Below are 18,170 nucleotides of genomic sequence, written 5' to 3'. Positions count from 1 at the left end.
GTTGGGGCGGAGATAGAAGCAGACGGACGTCTGCTACGGCCAATAGAAATCGGAAGGAGTGCCGTGAGCGCGGGACTCAAAGGGACCGTCCGCAAATGCGGAGAGCTGATTGGTTGGGCCAATGCTCGGAATCTGGTTGGCGCTAGAGTCCAGGTGACACCGCGGAGTCGTCGCCCCGCCCGCCCGCCCGCGGAGACTCCGCCCCTCCATCAGAAGCCCCGCCTTTGGTGAGTGGCTGGTGTGCGGGGAGGGTTGGCTTGCAGCCGCCGAGGCGTCGGGGTTTCCCGGCTCAGCACATTCTCCCCCACCTCCCACGGCCGCCCCGATATTAATAGCCCTGCCTAGGTCCATCCAGCTGGCTCCGAGCCCCTTCCCATGCTTGGTGTTTCCCTTCATCACCCCAGAAAACATTCAAAACAGCTCGTCGCCTCCGTGTTTCTGACTGTGAAATGGGGATAGGGCTCTGTTTTCTACCCTCGTAGTGCAGGAAGATGGTCAGGACGAAACCTGGAGGGCAGCCTTTGGGGTGATCTGCAGCCACTGTTAGTATGGTCATCTCCGTTCTGCGGATGAGGAAACAGAACCGACGGCTTTCCCTAAGTCACGCAGCGCCCAAGCCATGGAACTGGAACGCGAATCCCAGATTTCTGCCACGAGATCTACCTCTGCACCCCTCTACTCCGCAGTCCCTGGCTCCAGAGCAACCTCTGGTCTCGTCCGGACCCAAGCGTCCTCGCCCCTATCCGGCCCCACCCTCCTCCCCCATATTTAGTGCGAATCCGATCCGGGGCTGGGCCGGGACCTACTTAACGGGGCCCGGGTGTCCGGGAACACGCGGAGTGGAGCCAGGAGCCCAAGCAAGATGATGATGGTTATGCAGCCCGAGGGTCTGGGGGCCGGGGAGGGGCCCTTCGCGGGCGGCGGGGGCGGCGAGTACATGGAACAGGAGGAGGACTGGGACCGCGACCTGCTGCTGGACCCGGCCTGGGAGAAGCAGCAGCGGAAAGTGAGTGCTCACCCATTTCCTAACCGCAAAACTGAGGCCTGGAAGGCTAGGCGGCTTGTCCTGTGCATCTCACAGGTCGGGGCAGAGCCTGACTTTAACCCAGACTGCCACTCCCCAGCCCAGGCTCTGCCCCGCAGCCCTCTGCTGTCCGCAGAGCTGGAAGAGAAGCCTGGGAGCCCTCATGAGGGGCTTAGGATGTCAGGGAGTGTTCCTGGGCTACCCGCACCCCCCACCCCAGGGCTCATTTCCCTGGGCCCACTGCCTCATTTCTGGGGCAAAGATCCGTTTGAGCAAAGCGCAGGGCATCCAAGTTGAGGGTGGGGGTTCACAAAGGATAATCATTCTTCCCAGCTCACCCCACACTCTAAATATTCCCAGGTTCCACCCCGAGTGGAACAAGCTAGGCACACTAGGGACTGGGGAGCAAGGCTTCTCAGACCCCACCCTACCCTCTCCTCTGTATCCTACCCACGGCGGGGTCCATAGTCATTCTATCTCGTGACAGTTGAAGAAAGTTAGGCCCAGAAAAGAACTAGGGTAGGCCCCAAATCATACACTGTCAGAAAACAGGCACCCCAGTCTGAGGATCTTTGTCCCTTGCCCCTCCCCCACCCCTTCACAAGATACCCCTTCCACCACGGGGCCCTGAGTCTGCTGAAAAGGCCACCAGGTCGGGAGGAGGGGAGCCCTGGGTCCCCTTACAGGTCCCCTTGTGCAGTAACCTGACTCTCCAGCCAGATGGGCACTTTGTGCTGAGGCAGCGCCTTGGGGGAGCTTAACAGGGGCACATGGCAGGTGCTGCCCAGACTCAGCCTTGTAGGGAGGGCACTTGGGTCCCCTCCCTCCCTGAACTATTTTCACTCCAGACTTTCCCTACTGGAGGGGGCAGGACACCTGGGTTCCCTAAAGAGAAAATGATCCCAGCTGGAATGAGAAAAATTTGAGAAGTGGTGGCCAGGGATGGCCTGCTGAGTGAGTGACAATAGCACAGGACTCCAGGAAAGGGCAAGGCACTGGGCTGCTCTGTGGAATTGTGAAATTCCACAGGGTCTGAGAATCCCAGAATTTAGAATCAGAGCATTTCCACTGTGTTAGAAGACAGGAGTTGACCCCAGGGGTCAAGAGACTTAGCTGACTAGGCTGGGATGCCCCGGGTGACACTTTCCCTCCAGGCCCCCCCTGCACCTGTCTCTAAGCATGGCTGTGGTCCCTGGGTTGGCAGTCTCCTGGTGATGTCATCCCTGCCCCTGGCTCCAGCTGCCAACTTCTCTGAAACAACTATCCCCCCTCTAACCACCCAGGCCTCTCCCAGATCCAGGTCCACATACCCCTCATATGACACATGCCAGTTTGTATCTTGCCTTTGTCACTTAAAATATCAGGAACATCCTTTCATCCCAACTTACAGCCACCCATCTCACCATCCAACAGCTGCACAGGGTGGATGCTGTCTAAATCAGTCAGCAGCCCCTGGAACAGGACATTTTGACCTTTTCTTTCGTGTCCAATATTATTTATTACGAGATTGTAATAAACACCTTGCGGTCAGCTTTAGCCCTGCCCCATCCCTGCTCCTGAATGCTCCTTTTCCCACAGGTGACTCCTCCATCCAGGGGCTTCCCACAGTCTCGGAGCACTCCTGCTTCCTCCCTCCTGATTTCTCTTCTTTCAGCCTCACCCTAAACATTTATGTTTGATAAATATTTTTTTAGGAAATCCTACTGTATGTTTTAGATGCCAGGATTCTACAAGAGACAAAACAAAGCCCCTGCCTCTATCTCACCCACCTGATCCTATCTCGTCCTCCTCACTGACACCCTGCATCTGATGCCCTTGATCCTCTTCTCCCTCTACTCTGCCAAGTCATTGTATCTACTCTGCAAACAAAACAAGCTTTCTGAAACACAGTTCTGTCTACCTCCCTCCTGCCTGAAGCTTTGCTGGCTCCCTGTGTGTCTCAGGATCAAGTTCAAACTCTCCAGCTTAGCACCCAAGATCACGCATGACCTGGCCCTTGCCATCCCTCCGGCCTGCCTCTCACCACTGATACCCCAACACCCCCAGCTTCATTCCAGTAGTGCCCAGAAAGTTGCAGTCCCACAAATAGCAACTGTTTCTCATGGCACACTTGCCTGGGTGGTAGCCCCTGCCTGGAGTGCCCTTGCCTGCCCTTCCCTGCCTAGGGAGCTCCTGCTCTTCCATCTCAGCTGAGATCAAATGTGAGCCTTTCCCAAGAGGCCCTCACCTGATTTGGACAGTCCCTCCCAGAGATTCCTCAGTGTGTCTATCCCAGCACTCCTCAGACCTACGTGATTGTCATTAAGAGTCATGTTTGATGTCATCCAGATCTGCTCGTCCCTCTGCCCTATCCAGACTCCAGGGTTAGAAGGACCTGCAAAAAGAACAAGTACCCTTTTAGTGCTTAGGCCACCGTGGAGTAGTACTGCCTATGTTCACACTCCCTTAGCAATGACAGCACCACATTTGTAAATGTATCAATTTGTAGCAGTGAGAGCGTCTTCCAGGTCCAGCTCCCAAGATCTCTGAAAACTAGATGAGGGAAAAAATTTCCAGGGCCATCTTTCAGGGATGTCTGCTTTGTGGTGTGGAAATGCTCTGAATTCCAGAATCCTGCCATATTGGGGGAAGGACCCATGAGTCTGAGACATCATGAGTCTGACCCATTAATACGCAGAGACTAAACCCCAGAGAGGACAAGGGCTGACCCCGGATTATGGAGAGTGAGTAGCTCAGCCGGGATTGGAGCCCAATTGTGGACAATGATAGCAGCATTCAGGGGCCAAAGGTTTGATAGATTGCAAAATATAAATATTTATTGCACTAGGCGCCAGGTCACCTCCACCCCAACACACACACAGCTGTGTACCACTCCATATCAGATGGAGGTTGATACTGGTGTCAGGAAGGAGGTGGCTCTGGAAGCCAGGTCAGGCTGGGCCTGAGTGCTCAGTGGATCCTCTACAACCCGCATAGCGCTTGCACACTCAGAGTCTCCCTGGAGGCCAGTCCACAACCCTTGGGGTCCTGGTATGCTTCCATCTGGAACTTCTGACATGAGAGAGACCGTATCTTCCTGGGCTGGCCCCTGAACTTTGGAGGTACTCCTACTTTGGATTGTTAAATATTTCTGAGCTCTCTTCTAGTGCTTAAGACTGGGCAAGGCTGGAGTGGACCCCAAGTCTGACTCCACTTCTTCCCTTCCAGAACAACTAAAGCTCAGAGAGGGCAGTGGCAGGGGGGACTAGTCCAGGATGCACAGCAAGTCAGTGGCCAAGCCAGGACTTGAATCCAAGGCTCAGGGCTTTGAGATCTAGCCTAAGGAGCCAGGAGTGTGTCTCAGGTCCCTATACCCAGTCCTAGGGTCCGAGCACTGTCTTCTCCCCCAGACCTTCACTGCCTGGTGCAACTCACATCTGCGCAAAGCGGGCACCCAGATCGAGAACATCGAGGAGGACTTCCGAAATGGCCTCAAGCTCATGCTGCTCCTGGAGGTCATTTCAGGTGAGGGTGAAGATATGTGCAGGGGCCTCAGACACAGGGCAGTCTGGGGAGCTGCAGAATGACGCAATGGAGTGCTGGAGGGGAGTTGGAGTGAGGGGAACTTGGGGACAGTGTTTACTGCTGCTTCTCATGACTTTGACCCTTGACCTGTGCTCTTACACTCAGGAGAGAGGCTCCCCAGGCCAGACAAAGGCAAGATGCGCTTCCACAAAATCGCCAATGTCAACAAGGCCCTGGACTTCATTGCCAGCAAGGGAGTTAAGCTGGTGTCTATCGGTGCTGAGGGTGAGGAGGGGCCAGGGCAGGGCTTGGGGGCTCCCTGGGACATCAACAGGTCACCTCTGTGAGCCTCAGTTTCCTCATTTTAACAATGGGCATACTCATCCCTGCCTCAGAAGAGAGACTGAGGAGCAGATGTACCCAAAGTACTGGCACAGCACCTGGTGCCCAGTAGGTGTTCAGCTAATCATTTTAAAACAGGAATAAGTGTTTGTGAAGTGCCTGCTAAGGGCTCACCCACTAGGTGCCCGTTCTGGGGTGCAGAGCAAGAATGAGGGAACGGTGCTCTGAGGCGTGGACAAACAGGCTTTGAGTACCAGCCAGAACTGTGCCCTCACTTCCTCTGTGCAGAGATCGTCGACGGGAACCTGAAGATGACCCTGGGCATGATCTGGACCATCATCCTCCGCTTCGCCATCCAGGACATCTCAGTGGAAGGTGAGTGGTGGGGGAGGAGGCCGGGGAAAGGACTGGCCCAGACCTTTTCCAACTAGTGCTCTCACCTACCACTTTGCCATCCAGAAACCTCGGCCAAGGAAGGCTTGCTCCTGTGGTGCCAGCGGAAGACAGCCCCGTACCGCAATGTCAACGTGCAGAACTTCCACACCAGGTGTGTCAGCGGGTCAGCGCTGGGGCAGGGGGATGTCCACCCTGATCAGTGAGGGCACAGAGCTGTTCCCCGACTCCGCCTCAAGCCCCAGGGAATGAGGGGTCACAGCCAAGTTCCTGGAGCATAGCGTTACCGTCTAAACATAGAAGGACTGCTAAATGTTGAATTGAGTAGAACTGAATTCAGGAGGATTACAGAGGATTCCTGAGCCTTTAAGAATCCCCAGAAGGGCATTCCAGCCAGAGGGAAGCTGGAGCCAAACACATCCAGAAATTGGTGTGTTCTAATCAAAGGGCTTGTGAGGGAACTTGGAGGAGCTAGGAGGAGACGGTCTGAGTCTGCTAGTGAGGGACCTTACACCCAAGCTAAGGAGTGTGTGCTTTACTCCATGCTATACTTGAGGCTGTCTTGTGGGGCACTCCTGGGCCTCGACTTGAGCCAGGCCTGACACCCACTTCTCTGTTCAGCTGGAAGGATGGCCTGGCCCTCTGTGCTCTCATCCACCGACACCGGCCCGACCTCATTGACTATGCCAAACTGCGCAAGGTGGGCTTCTGCTGCCCCAGCCCTGGCCCTTGATCTCTGCCCTCAGCTGACCTTTCAGCTCTTCCCTTCACACCCACCTAGGATGACCCTATTGGCAACCTGAACACTGCCTTTGAAGTGGCGGAGAAATACCTGGACATCCCAAAGATGCTGGATGCGGAAGGTAAGAGCACGCCACGCCCAGGCAAAGCCTCCACTTACTCATGAGCAGGCACAGTCCAACTTCTGTCCTGCCCCTGTTTGTCCCTCCTCTGCCCAACCACCAACTCTCTGGTCACAGTGCTCCTGCCACCATCCCCTTCCATCTTGTCCCCTGCCCTCTCCTGCCTTTCCCCTATGGAATGGCTCCACCCTCATATCTCAGTCCCCTGGATTATCTGAGATAATCCAGGTCCTCCAACACTGGCAGCTCCTCTGGGGCACATCCTGCCTTTGTGCCCTGTGCCTAAGCAAGCCGTTTAGTCAGTGAAGCAGCAGACATTTCCTGAGCACCTGCTGTGTGTCGTGCCCTGGCTGTGTCGGCACTGATGGAGAACTGGTTCTGGCCATGGACTGAGAGAAAGACTGGCAGACAGAGTTATAAGGTGGTTAGGGGTACCAGGCAGTGTGGACTGGTCCCTTAGGAGGGCCACAGTGTCTGTTCACTCACCCAGGCTTTGGGGAGGAAGAAAATGCTGGCCTTGGGGGAGCTGGATGCTAGTGACTAGATGTCACTGCCCCTCACATCTGAGGGGTTCTATGCCTGGCACTTGTCTGACATACTAGGGTTCAATCCCCATCCTCCACTGGTGGCTTTGGTCAACATACACCCTATTGCCCTCCCCAGACATCGTGAACACTCCAAAGCCGGATGAGAAGGCCATCATGACCTATGTTTCCTGCTTCTACCATGCCTTCGCAGGGGCTGAGCAGGTGAGTGGGCATCGCTGCTGCCCCAGGGGCACTGCTGCCCAGGCTGGGCTTGCAGACCCAAAGGCCCAACCTGGGCAGCAGCCCAACATTTGGCAGTGCCAGATGGTGTAGGTGGGAGTGCCACTGTCCCAGCTGTACCCACTTGGTCTTTAGGGAGCTCAGGAGCAAAGGCCTCTGACCTGGAAGCACCCTCTCCACCTAAGAGATGTGCACCCCTCCTCCTTTCCCCTATTTGCCTGGCCCAGGTTTTTAAGAGTCTTACAGAGGGAGGCTGGGTTGGGGCATCCAAGGCAGTTTGTCTTATGCCAGCCCTACTGCCTACCCCTACCACAGGCAGAGACAGCTGCCAACAGGATCTGCAAGGTGCTGGCCGTGAACCAGGAAAATGAGAAGCTGATGGAAGAGTATGAGAAGCTGGCCAGCGAGGTGAGGCTGGCCCAGAGCCCCTCCCACTGTGCTCTGCCCACCTTGGCTCTGCTCAACCCTCACTAACCCCAGCATGGGCCTGCAGACCTTCCCTCTTCTCAGAATAGTCCTGGCCTCTCCCTGCTCTTTGCGACCCATCACCTGCCCTTCTGACTACCCAGGCTCCTGGTTAGTCACTGATTCACTCCTTATTCATGGATCTATTCTCTTGAATTTAGCAGCTACATGGCCCTTAGTTCTGTGCCAACACGATCCTGGCCCCTAGACTCAGAAGTTAAGCATCCTGGAGCTGGCAGTGTAACTCAGTGATAGAGCACTTGTCTGACATACTAGGGTTCAATCCCCAGTACTTCAAAACATAAAGACATAAGAAATTAACCACTCTGCTCCTTTCCTGATCAGGAGGGACAGACTGACCCAGAGTTGTGAAAGTTGCCCCCAGGAGGTCTGGCCCTCTGGCCAGTCTCTGAGTGGGTGGAGAGGGGTGAGTGATCTGGGGGCAGTTCTGCTCAGAGCTCTCAGCTTTGCCCCTGCCTGGCCCTGGCAGCTGTTGGAGTGGATCCGCCGCACTGTCCCATGGCTGGAGAACCGTGTGGGCGAGCCCAGCATGAGTGCCATGCAGCGTAAGTTGGAGGACTTTCGGGACTACCGGCGCCTGCACAAACCACCCCGAGTTCAGGAGAAGTGCCAGCTGGAGATCAACTTCAACACGCTGCAGACCAAGTTGCGGCTGAGCCACCGGCCCGCCTTCATGCCCTCCGAGGGCAAGCTGGTCTCGGTGAGCCAGGCAGGAGTGGAGGTGGTCCCAGCCCTGTTCACATGCCCTGGGTGACAGTGGGCTCTGTATCCCTATCTGTACAATGGGTGAACCTCAATGGAGGGCACTTCTGCCTGCCCCTCAGGACATTGCCAATGCATGGCGAGGGCTGGAGCAAGTGGAAAAGGGCTATGAGGACTGGCTGCTGTCTGAGATCCGGCGCCTACAGCGCCTTCAGCATCTGGCGGAGAAGTTCCAGCAGAAGGCTTCTCTGCATGAAGCCTGGACCCGGGGTAGGTACCCCTCATGGGGCTGAGCCTCTCCTGGAGTGGAGTCCTAGCAAAATGCACAGGACTAGGGTCCAAGCCCTGCAGGAAAGCCAGAGACCCAATTTCTGGTCCCACCTTGACTTGCCACAGCGCAACCTTAGCCCCTTTTTGGACCACATAATCTATAAATTCAGGACCTTTCCCCCTTTCTAGGCTTAGGCCCTCTGTAGGTCTCTGATTGTTACTTACCATTGTATTTGTATATGTAGCAGGTGTTTGAAGAAGAGTTAGTCCTGAACTCTAATATCACTTGTCATATTCAAAATATTGCATGCCTCAAATATATCACTCTGGATAAAATCATTCATTCAGGGGCTGGGGTAGAGTGCTTGCCTAGCACATGTGAGGCACTGGGTTCAATCCTTAGCACCATATAGAAATAAATTTTAAAAATTAATTTTAAAAATCATTCATTTAGTATTCTGTCAAGAGATTTTAATCCTACAAATGAATGGATCCTGCCTAGCAATAATGAATAAACACTCAAAAGGGATTTTGGACATAATGAATAACAATCATTTGGTGTAAGAATTTCTTAAAATTACGGCTAGCTGTGTGACCTGGGAAGTCATTTATCACATTCTCTGCAAAACACACAGGCACTCAATAAAGCGTCCTACCACTATTATGCTTACATTGATTTTTAATTGCAAAATTATAATTATCACTCACAAAACACTTTTCAACAAATACTCATTAAGAGCCTACCAAGTGCCAGGCACTGTGCCAGGCCCTGGGGAAACAGTGGTGAGCAAAGAAATCAGGTCAGAGGCTTAAGGGGCTCACAGAGTTCTTGAGCGCTAGTTGGAGACCAAATAGTTTCAAAACTGTGCCAGGAATTAGCCTGGACAGTGCTGGGTCATTACGGCCATGCCACAGATCAGGGGCTTCACTTTATCGCTGTGGGGTTTCAGAGCAAACCCCCAGGGTAGCCCAGCAGGTGTCATCACCTGCCCTCACAAACCAGCCGAAAGCCCCTGTTCCTCCCGCGGCCGCCTCTGGGTGACCGGAGCCTGGCCTCTCTCGGAGCAGGGAAGGAGGACATGTTGAACCAGCGCGACTACGAGTCAGCTTCGCTGCAGGAGGTGCGTGCGTTGCTTCGGCGCCATGAGGCCTTTGAGAGCGACCTGGCGGCGCACCAGGACCGCGTGGAGCACATCGCTGCGCTGGCCCAGGAACTCAAGTAGGCGTGACCCGCTGCTGGCCCCGCCCCACTCCTCTGCCCTGCAGGAGACCCTCGGTTCTCCGGGGTTTGTTTAAATAGCTGTGGTACCAGTGTTGTCCTTCCCGTGTCGCCACTAGCTCCGCCCCTCCCGGAACCCGTCCTGCGCCGCTCTGCTGCCCCCACATCCACACCAGCGCTCTACCTGCCCGCAGGAACACGAACTGAACTCCCTCTGGGAACGCCCCGCTTTATCCCTCACCTGTCCTGGCTCCCTAAGCCTTCACCAGGGCACAGGGGCCAGCCCCAGGAGGGCAGTCAGTGGAAAATCAAGGCCAGGGTCTGGCCCCACACTCATCCCCTTTCTCACTCCAGTGAGCTGGACTACCATGAGGCGGCCTCAGTGAACAGCCGCTGTCAGGCCATCTGTGACCAGTGGGACAACTTGGGCACGCTGACCCAGAAGAGGAGGGATGCGCTAGAGGTGGGGGCTGGGGCCAGGGAGCTGGAGCCAGGCAGAGGCCACCCCTGCTAGCCAGGTGCTGACAGCTGTCCTCTGAACCCCTAGCGGATGGAGAAGCTCCTGGAAACCATCGACCAGCTGCAGCTGGAGTTTGCAAGGAGGGCAGCTCCCTTCAACAACTGGCTGGATGGGGCAGTGGAGGACCTGCAGGATGTGTGGCTGGTGCACTCTGTGGAGGAAACCCAGGTGGGTGGGGCACCGGTGCGATGACAGGAAAGCTGGCCCCAAAGCTGCCTCCTGAGGAGTGGGAATGGGAGGAAAACCCCAGTTTTAGAGTACTGGACTAGGATGCCTGGGTTCCTGGACCAGCCGCTGGACTGTTGGCTGGCCTGGAGCACACTGCTGCTCTTTCTGGTGCCTGCGGTAAACGGGAGATGCTGATTGATCCTTCTCATCACCCTAAGAGCCTGCTGACAGCTCACGAGCAATTCAAGGCAACACTGCCTGAGGCTGACCGAGAGCGAGGTGCCATCCTGGGCATCCAGGGCGAGATCCAGAAGATCTGCCAAACATACGGGCTGCGGCCCAAGTCTACCAACCCTTACATCACCCTCGGCCCCCAGGACATCAACAACAAGTGGGACACGGTCAGTACCCCACATGCCCTACCCTGCCCACCCCACCTGTATATTCTAACCACCCTGTGACCTCACCTGTCCCAAGATATGGGGAATAAAGCCCACCTCCAGATCTGGGGATCTGCCACAGATTCTCTGAAAAGGCATCTTGCCTATTGTGGCCTCATCCGTAAAAAGACAACAGCAACAGCAATTCCCATCAGAACTGATGTGCAGAATGCAATTGTACGACATCTTTCATAAAAGCCCTATTTTAGAGATGAGGAAACCAAAGTCCACACAGGTTGAGAGATTGCCCACATAGTCTAATTCAGCTCACAGCAACAGGGGCTGAGGTTTGAGCCCTTCAAAGCCACTTCTGGCCCCCAGAGCTGGTCTTGGCACAACCACCCTCCTTCCCAGGTCCGAAAGTTGGTGCCCAGCCGTGACCAGACACTGCAGGAGGAGCTGGCACGGCAGCAGATGAATGAGAGGCTCCGGCGACAGTTTGCCGCCCAGGCCAATGCCGTAGGACCTTGGATCCAGGCAAAGGTGGAGGTAAGGGCTTGGAGAGTGGGGCCAACCTGGGGCATAGGCCAGGGCTGGGCCACAGGGCATTGGAATCCTTCATCCCACCTGAGTACCCCTGCAGGAGGTGGGTCGGCTGGCAGCAGGGCTGGCTGGCTCTCTGGAGGAACAGATGGCAGGACTGCGGCAGCAAGAGCAAAACATCATCAACTACAAGAGCAACATCGACCGTCTGGAGGGTGACCACCAGCTGCTGCAAGAGAGCCTGGTCTTTGACAACAAGCACACTGTCTACAGCATGGAGGTGGGGCCCTACCCTCTGGGGAGAGACAGGCAGATTAGCTGGGGAAGCCTAAGTGATCAAGAAGGCCCCCCATGTACCCACAGGGATACTGAGACTCAACGATGGGAAGTGACCTGTTTAGAATCACAAAGCATCCTACTGCCAGGCCAGGATTTGTTATGGCTAGCCAATCAATACTTAACACATAATAAATCATCACACTTGAAGATAGGAGAGTTGCTAGTGGTCACTCACTGTCCCAGATGGGAACACTGGCTCAGTGAGGGGGAGGACTTGCCCAGGGTCACACAGTGGGACCTGTGTGGAACTAGAGCAGTGGCCAAACACTGGCTGCCCACTGATTGGCCCATCTCCCTTTCTCCAGCACATCCGTGTGGGCTGGGAGCAGCTGCTCACCTCCATCGCCCGCACCATCAATGAGGTAGAGAACCAGGTACTGACCCGAGACGCCAAGGGCCTGAGCCAGGAGCAGCTTAATGAGTTCCGGGCATCCTTCAACCACTTTGACCGGGTCAGCAGGGGCCCAGCCCATAGGGTAAGACATCTGGGGACTGATGGAACTTGGGAACCGAGGCTAACATCCACTCATCCCCTACAGAAGAGGAACGGGATGATGGAGCCTGATGACTTCCGAGCCTGCCTCATCTCCATGGGGTATGACCTGGTGAGTGCCCCAGCCTCTTCCCAGGAGTGCCATAATTGACCCCCCCATATGAACCACCTACTGTGTGCCCCTTTCATCTCCTCTATGCCTCACCACACCTACATGAGGCTGAGGCTATCAAAGACTCAGAAAGGTAAATTAACTTGGACCTGGTTCTGCCGTGACCCCAAGGTCTAAGCTTGCACTGTTTTTACCTTTGAGAAACAGCATTACAGAGGGTTATGGCCCCAGAAAAAAAGTCAGGATCAATGAGCAACAAGGGCAGGAAGCAGGTTTCAGAATGGAACAGAGGACTTCTGATCAAGGTCTTTTGGAGGAAAGGAGCTGGGGGAAACCTAGGTGATCAGGAGGACCCCAGTTCTGCTGGAGTCCTGCAAAGGGGTTGTGCAAGCCATGGCTGGACAGTCCCCAAAAGGAGACTCTGGGAGCCCTCCTGGCTTTGGCACCATGGGCCTGGAGCCTGCCTGTCTTTCTGCAGGGTGAAGTGGAGTTTGCGCGCATCATGACCATGGTGGACCCCAACGCAGCTGGGGTTGTGACCTTCCAGGCCTTCATTGACTTCATGACCCGAGAGACGGCTGAAACAGACACAGCTGAACAAGTCGTAGCCTCCTTCAAGATCCTGGCAGGAGACAAGGTGAGCCCCGAGTGGTAAAGGGCTGGCGGGCTGGGGCAGGGCACAGGACCCAGGGGCCCTCAATGCTGCTTCTTCTCCAGAACTACATCACCCCCGAGGAGCTGAGGCGGGAGCTCCCAGCTGAGCAGGCTGAGTACTGCATCCGCCGGATGGTGCCCTACAAGGGAACTGGTGCTCCAGCCGGAGCCCTGGACTACGTGGCCTTTTCCAGTGCGCTGTATGGGGAAAGCGACCTCTGACCTTAGCCCTGCAGTTCTTCAGAAAGAAAAGAAAGAGGGTGTTCCCTGTGGCTCATCCCATCCATCCGCCAGAGTCAGGCCCTCAGAGATCAGCCAGCCAAGTACTTCTGAATAAAGATCCCGTGGGCTTCTCTCCATCTCTTTTTGGTTCCTGAAACTGTCTTCTGGATCCCAGGCAGAACTAGCTATCCCTCCTCGACCTGCCAGGGGTCCCCCCATTCCTCCTTGCCCCAGGGACCAAGCATCCACAACACTGGGGACCAGGACATCTCTTTATTGCTGTTAGAGAAGGGATGGGTTACAAGTTTCCTGGATGTGGAAGGGGACAGTATCCCCAAATCCAGGGAGACCAGAATATGTACAGCATCAGACAGAGGAAAACCAGGACAGGAAGCCAGAACCTGCTGAGGACAGAGCTGGATTTAAGATGAGAATATTTTCATTCTGTTCCTTACCCGAGCCCCTTGCTCCAGCTGTGGCTGCCATGAAAGCATCCTTCACTCCAGTATCCTCCCAGCTACCACAATCCAACAAAGATGCAACTGGGGAAGTTCAGGGTGGGAGGGGGATAAAGTGGGGGCTCGGTGCCCCTTGCTCACCCTGAGGTACCCAGTGCCCACCCCTCAGACAACTGTGCCTGCTGGGGAGGAGCCTGCATGTGCGGGTCAGGCTGGGAAGGGCCACTCTGGTCAGCACCAGGTCCTGCACCATGGACTCCTCAGTTCACCACCGCCGAGCTGGCCATGGTGTTCACACCACAGGCCCCAGACCCTCGATGCAAGTAATAGTAACCCTGGGGGAGAGGATGCTTGGTGAGGGTGTGCCCAGCAGAACAGGGGCTAAAGAGCAAGGGCCACACGGGCAAGACTCACCTCCTCACCCCAGTCAGTGCCCCAGCTGTTCTTGATGGCCCAGAAAGGAACCTGAGAGCCTAGAGAGCAGTACAGAGCACAGGGGTCAAGGACTCAATCCTCATCCATGCCTCAAGCACTTTATTACCTTCAAATACATGCAGTGGGCCTACTGTGTGTGCGGTGCTAGGAAAAGAGCAAAAAGCAAGAAACACCAGCCTACCACTCTCATAGAGACCTGCTGCAGCTCTGAGGCACAAGAAGAGCACTTGCCACCCGCCTCCAGCATAATGTCACCCTCCCCAGCTTTCCCATCCACAGAGGGCATGGATGATCCCCTGAGGCTCTGTGGGTGACAGTGTTCCTAGGCTTTCCCCTGATTTCCCCCTCAGAGGCCTGGGATGCTGACATCCAACCCATCTGTGGCCTGGGACGGATGGATAGTCAGTCAGCGAAACTCACGGTTGCCATAGCCCACAAGCAGCACAGCGTGGTCAATGAGCCAAGGGCTGCAGAGGGGCCGGAGTGGGTGGGCGATTCCATGGCGGTAGAACTGGGGAGGGAGAATAAGGAGTAAGAGGCCAACTCTGAGGAGAAGGAGGGAGAGGTGGGCAAGAGATGGAGCAAGGGCTGTGGGGCAGGGCCTTACCTGCATGCCAAAGGCATTGATGGCTACAGAGATAGGGCCCCTCTTGGCCAGCCAGGCCGCTAGCTCTGGGAGGGGGAAGGACAGCGTCAATGAGCACAAGGACCCTGCTCAGCAAGCCTGCGCCACCCCCCTCCCCTCACTCACTTTGCTCATTTTGGCTCAGCTCCACTGAGTCATTGATGTAGACCCTGGCCTTCTCTTCCGAGAACCTGCAGGTCTGCATGTGGCCCCGGTAGCTGTAGTCATCCTCTGTCTCCAACCCTCCTGGGGGTGGCAGGGAGAGTGGACTCCACTTATGCTCCCAACCAGAAGTGCATCGAGCCCCATACACACCAGATCCCACGTTCTTCACCCACCCTGGGCTACAGGCGCCCCCCCTTCCCTCTGAGAACTCTCCTCATGCTAGGAGTGACACTACTGGGAGGCAGGGAGGACAGAGCAGCAGTAACCAGCAAGAAAGGTGGCAGAGACGAACTCAACTCCTAGTTCTTCCTCCTGCTGAGGGCTCGTCCTGGCCCTCCTGGGACTCCTCATCTAATTATCTTGTCCTGCTCTGAGAGTCCCCTCTAATCTGGTGTATGCCCCTGCCAGACTCCCAGACTAGTCTGTGTCCAGTCCTTTATCTTTCTGTGACTGCAGCCCAGTTCTACTGAACTGAACTGCCGCTTAGGTCCACACCTCTCAGGTGTGAGGTAGGTGTCTTGCACTTGGTTTAGCAGCCTTTTAGAAACCCAGACCTCTAAGTGGCAAAACCACCAAGACCCCCTGCTCACCACGACACACCTTCACATACATTTCCCCACTTGACATTTAGGGGACTCCTACCAGGTAGGCCTGGCTCATTTTCCATGAGGTGGCTGAGGCTCTGACAACTGATTGCCCAAGGTCTTCTGCCAATCAGGGTTGGCATTAAGACCTGAACCAAGTTTTACGTGACTCCCACACTCATGTCTCCCCCCACCCCATAAACTGACTTCTTTTTGAGGGAAAAGTAGCACTTCCTGCCCCTCCTGACTCCATTAATGCATACCCAAATTCTTTATGGCCTCGTAGGCGTTGGAGGGCAAGCCACCCATGCATGCTTTGTCCACCTTGTCACAGTCCAAGAGCTCTAGGAGACAGAAGGCTGGTCCGGAAGAGCCCTCTGGAGGGGCTGGGCTGGGGACAGGGAGGTGGAACGGGATGCTCACCCTGCTCTGAGAGGGAGAGCAGGGTTCCCTGGTTCAGGAACCACTGGCCCTCCACATTGCCTGTGACTGAGAAGGCCCAGCAGGAGCCACACATGCCCTGTAAGAGATGGGCAATGTCAGGGCCAGATCCCTTCCCCAGCCTCCATGCCGAGTACATGTCTCACCCTCATTTCTAGGGCTCCAACCTGGTCTTTGACTTTGGTGACGGCTCCCTTCTTCCTCCAGTCCCATTCGGGTGGGGCGGGGTCACTCACGGTCTTGGTTAATTGCATCTTCTTGATAGACTCCTCTTTTAAAAGGGGATTCAGATAGATGGTGTTGAACTCCTCCTCTGTGGGCAGCGCATGGAGGGAAAAAATATTTGAAATCAGCTCTGACTAGGCGCCTTGGGGCAGGCCCTCTTCCACGCTCCATGAAGGCTCTGGCTACCACCCCTACCTGTGAGGTCACTGAACTTGGTGACCCCATATTGAGCTGTGCCCCGGTCTAGGGCCTGGATCTTCTGTGCTCGCACCATGTTTCTGACAAAGATAGACATTCGCCACTTGGCTTCTGAGGATCAAAGAGGAGGCGAGGAGGAGCTCAGAACCCAGGCAGATCATACAAGGAAGAGTGATGGAGCTAAGGCATAGGGATTTCCCAGGGAGAAGGTGTAATCTGAATCAGGCCTGAAGCTCTTTTGGAGAAGGACAGAACCCTGGGGCAGGTGGAAGAGGTGGAGCCACACCTATCAGCAGTGGAATGAAAGGTGAGATCAACTTTCAGGCCAAACTGGAGTGCTGACTTCCCAGGTGTGAGGCAGTAACTGAAACAGGGTCTCAAGAGCATCACCCAGGGGAGGTTATGGGCAAGGCTATGGTGCACCCAGTAGAGAAAATCTGGTGTCCACTCCATTCTATCCTTTTCAGAGAGAGGGAGGCCCCTGGTTTCTGACCAGGAAAATAAGATCGGAAAATGATACAGTTACTTGGGGTGACAGCCCAGTCTTGGATTAGAACTCCGGTCTAATCCAAGAGATGTATAGCTTCTTGTGTCCCCCTCCCCAACATCATGGCACAAAGTGCGGGGAAGGCCCTGATCTGACAGGGACAGGAACAACCAATATGATCAGGGATTTGGAGGCTAGGTCCTCACCCTCCTTGGTTTCATAAGTCCGGTTATAGGTGGCAACAAAATTCTTGAAAAGTGAAGTCATCTTCATGGAAAACTCCTGGAAAGGCACAGTGTCTTTACAAGGACTTCAGCCCAACCGAAGAACCCTACTCCAGGTAAAGGGAGAAGGGGCATAAGGCGCAGCTGGCCTCAGATATGGCCTCCTCACCTGGGGTGGGAGATCCTTGCTGAACAGTGGAAAGACTGGGTTGAAAGTCTCATTTATATCATCTGGATAAGGTTGGAATATAGAGGAAATTAAGACTGAACCCTCAGTGAAGTCTGATGTGGGCTATCCCAGCCTCCCTGGGCTATCTCAGCACCTGTAACCTTGGTATCCACGGGGCCACAGTCCCGCCGCAGCAGCATGTGTCTTCCCAACTCATTCAGGATTGCAAAACTGCAGAGCTGAAGGGAGAGGGAGAAGACAGTCTGGGGACTGGGATGGGCACAAGGTTCCAGACAAGAGAAGCTGGCTCCTCAGATGAGGACCACCCCCAAGGCAATCACCCCTGCAGTGCGTGCAGGGTGAGGCACAGCCACCCCAATACCACCCTTTCCAAGCATCTTGATTTCCAGTCCTGGGAGCTTGGGCAGTGACTCAGGGCAGGGGAGCTGCTGCCTCAGATCCTTGCCTCTTGACCTGACCCATCGCTCCCAACTCTTGCTTGACTGAGCCTCGTGTCGGCAACTGTAGGAGCCCCATCACTCACCAGGGTTTTCTTGGACACAGGGAGCTGGCACACTGTGGGGTCGTTGCAGGGCGGCTCCTCCAGGGTGGCCTCCAGGGTGTACAGGGTACCCCCGCCCTCCTGGATGGAGGAGCGGATGAGGCGGGCACAACCAGCCTTCTTGGTCCCTCCTTTCGGCCCACAGCCCCACCCGTGCCACCCTGCCCGTTCCCAGTCTCCCGAGGTTCGATTCTCCACCGTCCAGGCCCCCGCCCCACGTCTAGGCCAAAGTTCCCCCATCCCTCGGACCAGGCCCGGCGCCCCGCCGCCCGCGCGTCCTCACCCGGCGGACGCGCCCGCGGACTGCCGCCAGCACCGCCCGCGACCCCGCAGCCCGGCCGCGGTTGTACATCCTGAGCGCGAAGCGGGCGGGCGCCAGCAGCTCCGGGGCCGGCGGCTCCCACGCCTGCGCGCCCGCGGCCCGCGGCTCGGCGGGGGCAGGAGCCACGCCCGGGAGCAGCCACAGCAGCCACAGCAGCCGCAGCCAGGGCGCCATGGCGAGGGCGAAGCCGGCGGCCCGGACGCACGGACCGACGGAGGAGCAGACCAACCGACCCTGCCAGACCCAAGGACTGAGCCGCCGGCGCCTCTCCCCA

At 55.9% G+C, this 18,170-nt stretch overlaps 2 protein-coding genes across 2 annotated transcripts; one reads left to right on the top strand and one right to left on the bottom strand.

Moving 5' to 3' along the window:
• The first annotated feature begins 779 nt into the window (after window positions 1-779).
• Window positions 780-13,121, top strand: Actn3 (actinin alpha 3). The gene is made up of 21 exons (XM_027944445.2): window positions 780-1,006; window positions 4,414-4,528; window positions 4,694-4,813; window positions 5,159-5,245; window positions 5,330-5,417; window positions 5,885-5,963; window positions 6,045-6,126; window positions 6,790-6,875; window positions 7,209-7,301; window positions 7,849-8,079; window positions 8,204-8,351; window positions 9,420-9,570; window positions 9,925-10,033; window positions 10,118-10,258; window positions 10,477-10,659; window positions 11,053-11,187; window positions 11,282-11,461; window positions 11,826-11,972; window positions 12,060-12,125; window positions 12,604-12,762; window positions 12,843-13,121. Exons 1-21 carry the CDS (start codon window positions 863-865, stop codon window positions 12,999-13,001), a joined length of 2,703 nt encoding a protein of 900 aa, XP_027800246.1. The 5' UTR covers window positions 780-862; the 3' UTR covers window positions 13,002-13,121.
• Window positions 13,122-13,259: 138 nt separating this feature from the next.
• Window positions 13,260-18,170, bottom strand: Ctsf (cathepsin F). The gene is made up of 14 exons (XM_027944429.2): window positions 17,858-18,170; window positions 17,557-17,655; window positions 17,167-17,251; window positions 17,013-17,074; window positions 16,826-16,901; window positions 16,130-16,243; window positions 15,877-16,022; window positions 15,692-15,788; window positions 15,532-15,612; window positions 14,646-14,765; window positions 14,502-14,566; window positions 14,315-14,405; window positions 13,874-13,932; window positions 13,260-13,794 (listed from the first exon to the last, which is right to left on the bottom strand). Exons 1-14 carry the CDS (start codon window positions 18,068-18,070, stop codon window positions 13,720-13,722), a joined length of 1,383 nt encoding a protein of 460 aa, XP_027800230.1. The 5' UTR covers window positions 18,071-18,170; the 3' UTR covers window positions 13,260-13,719.

Source organism: Marmota flaviventris, chromosome 9 (genome assembly GCF_047511675.1).
Source record: "Marmota flaviventris isolate mMarFla1 chromosome 9, mMarFla1.hap1, whole genome shotgun sequence".
NCBI classification, from domain to species: Eukaryota; Metazoa; Chordata; class Mammalia; order Rodentia; family Sciuridae; genus Marmota; species Marmota flaviventris.
Note: the sequence above shows the minus strand (reverse complement) of the source record. Positions and strands in the feature narration are given on the sequence as shown.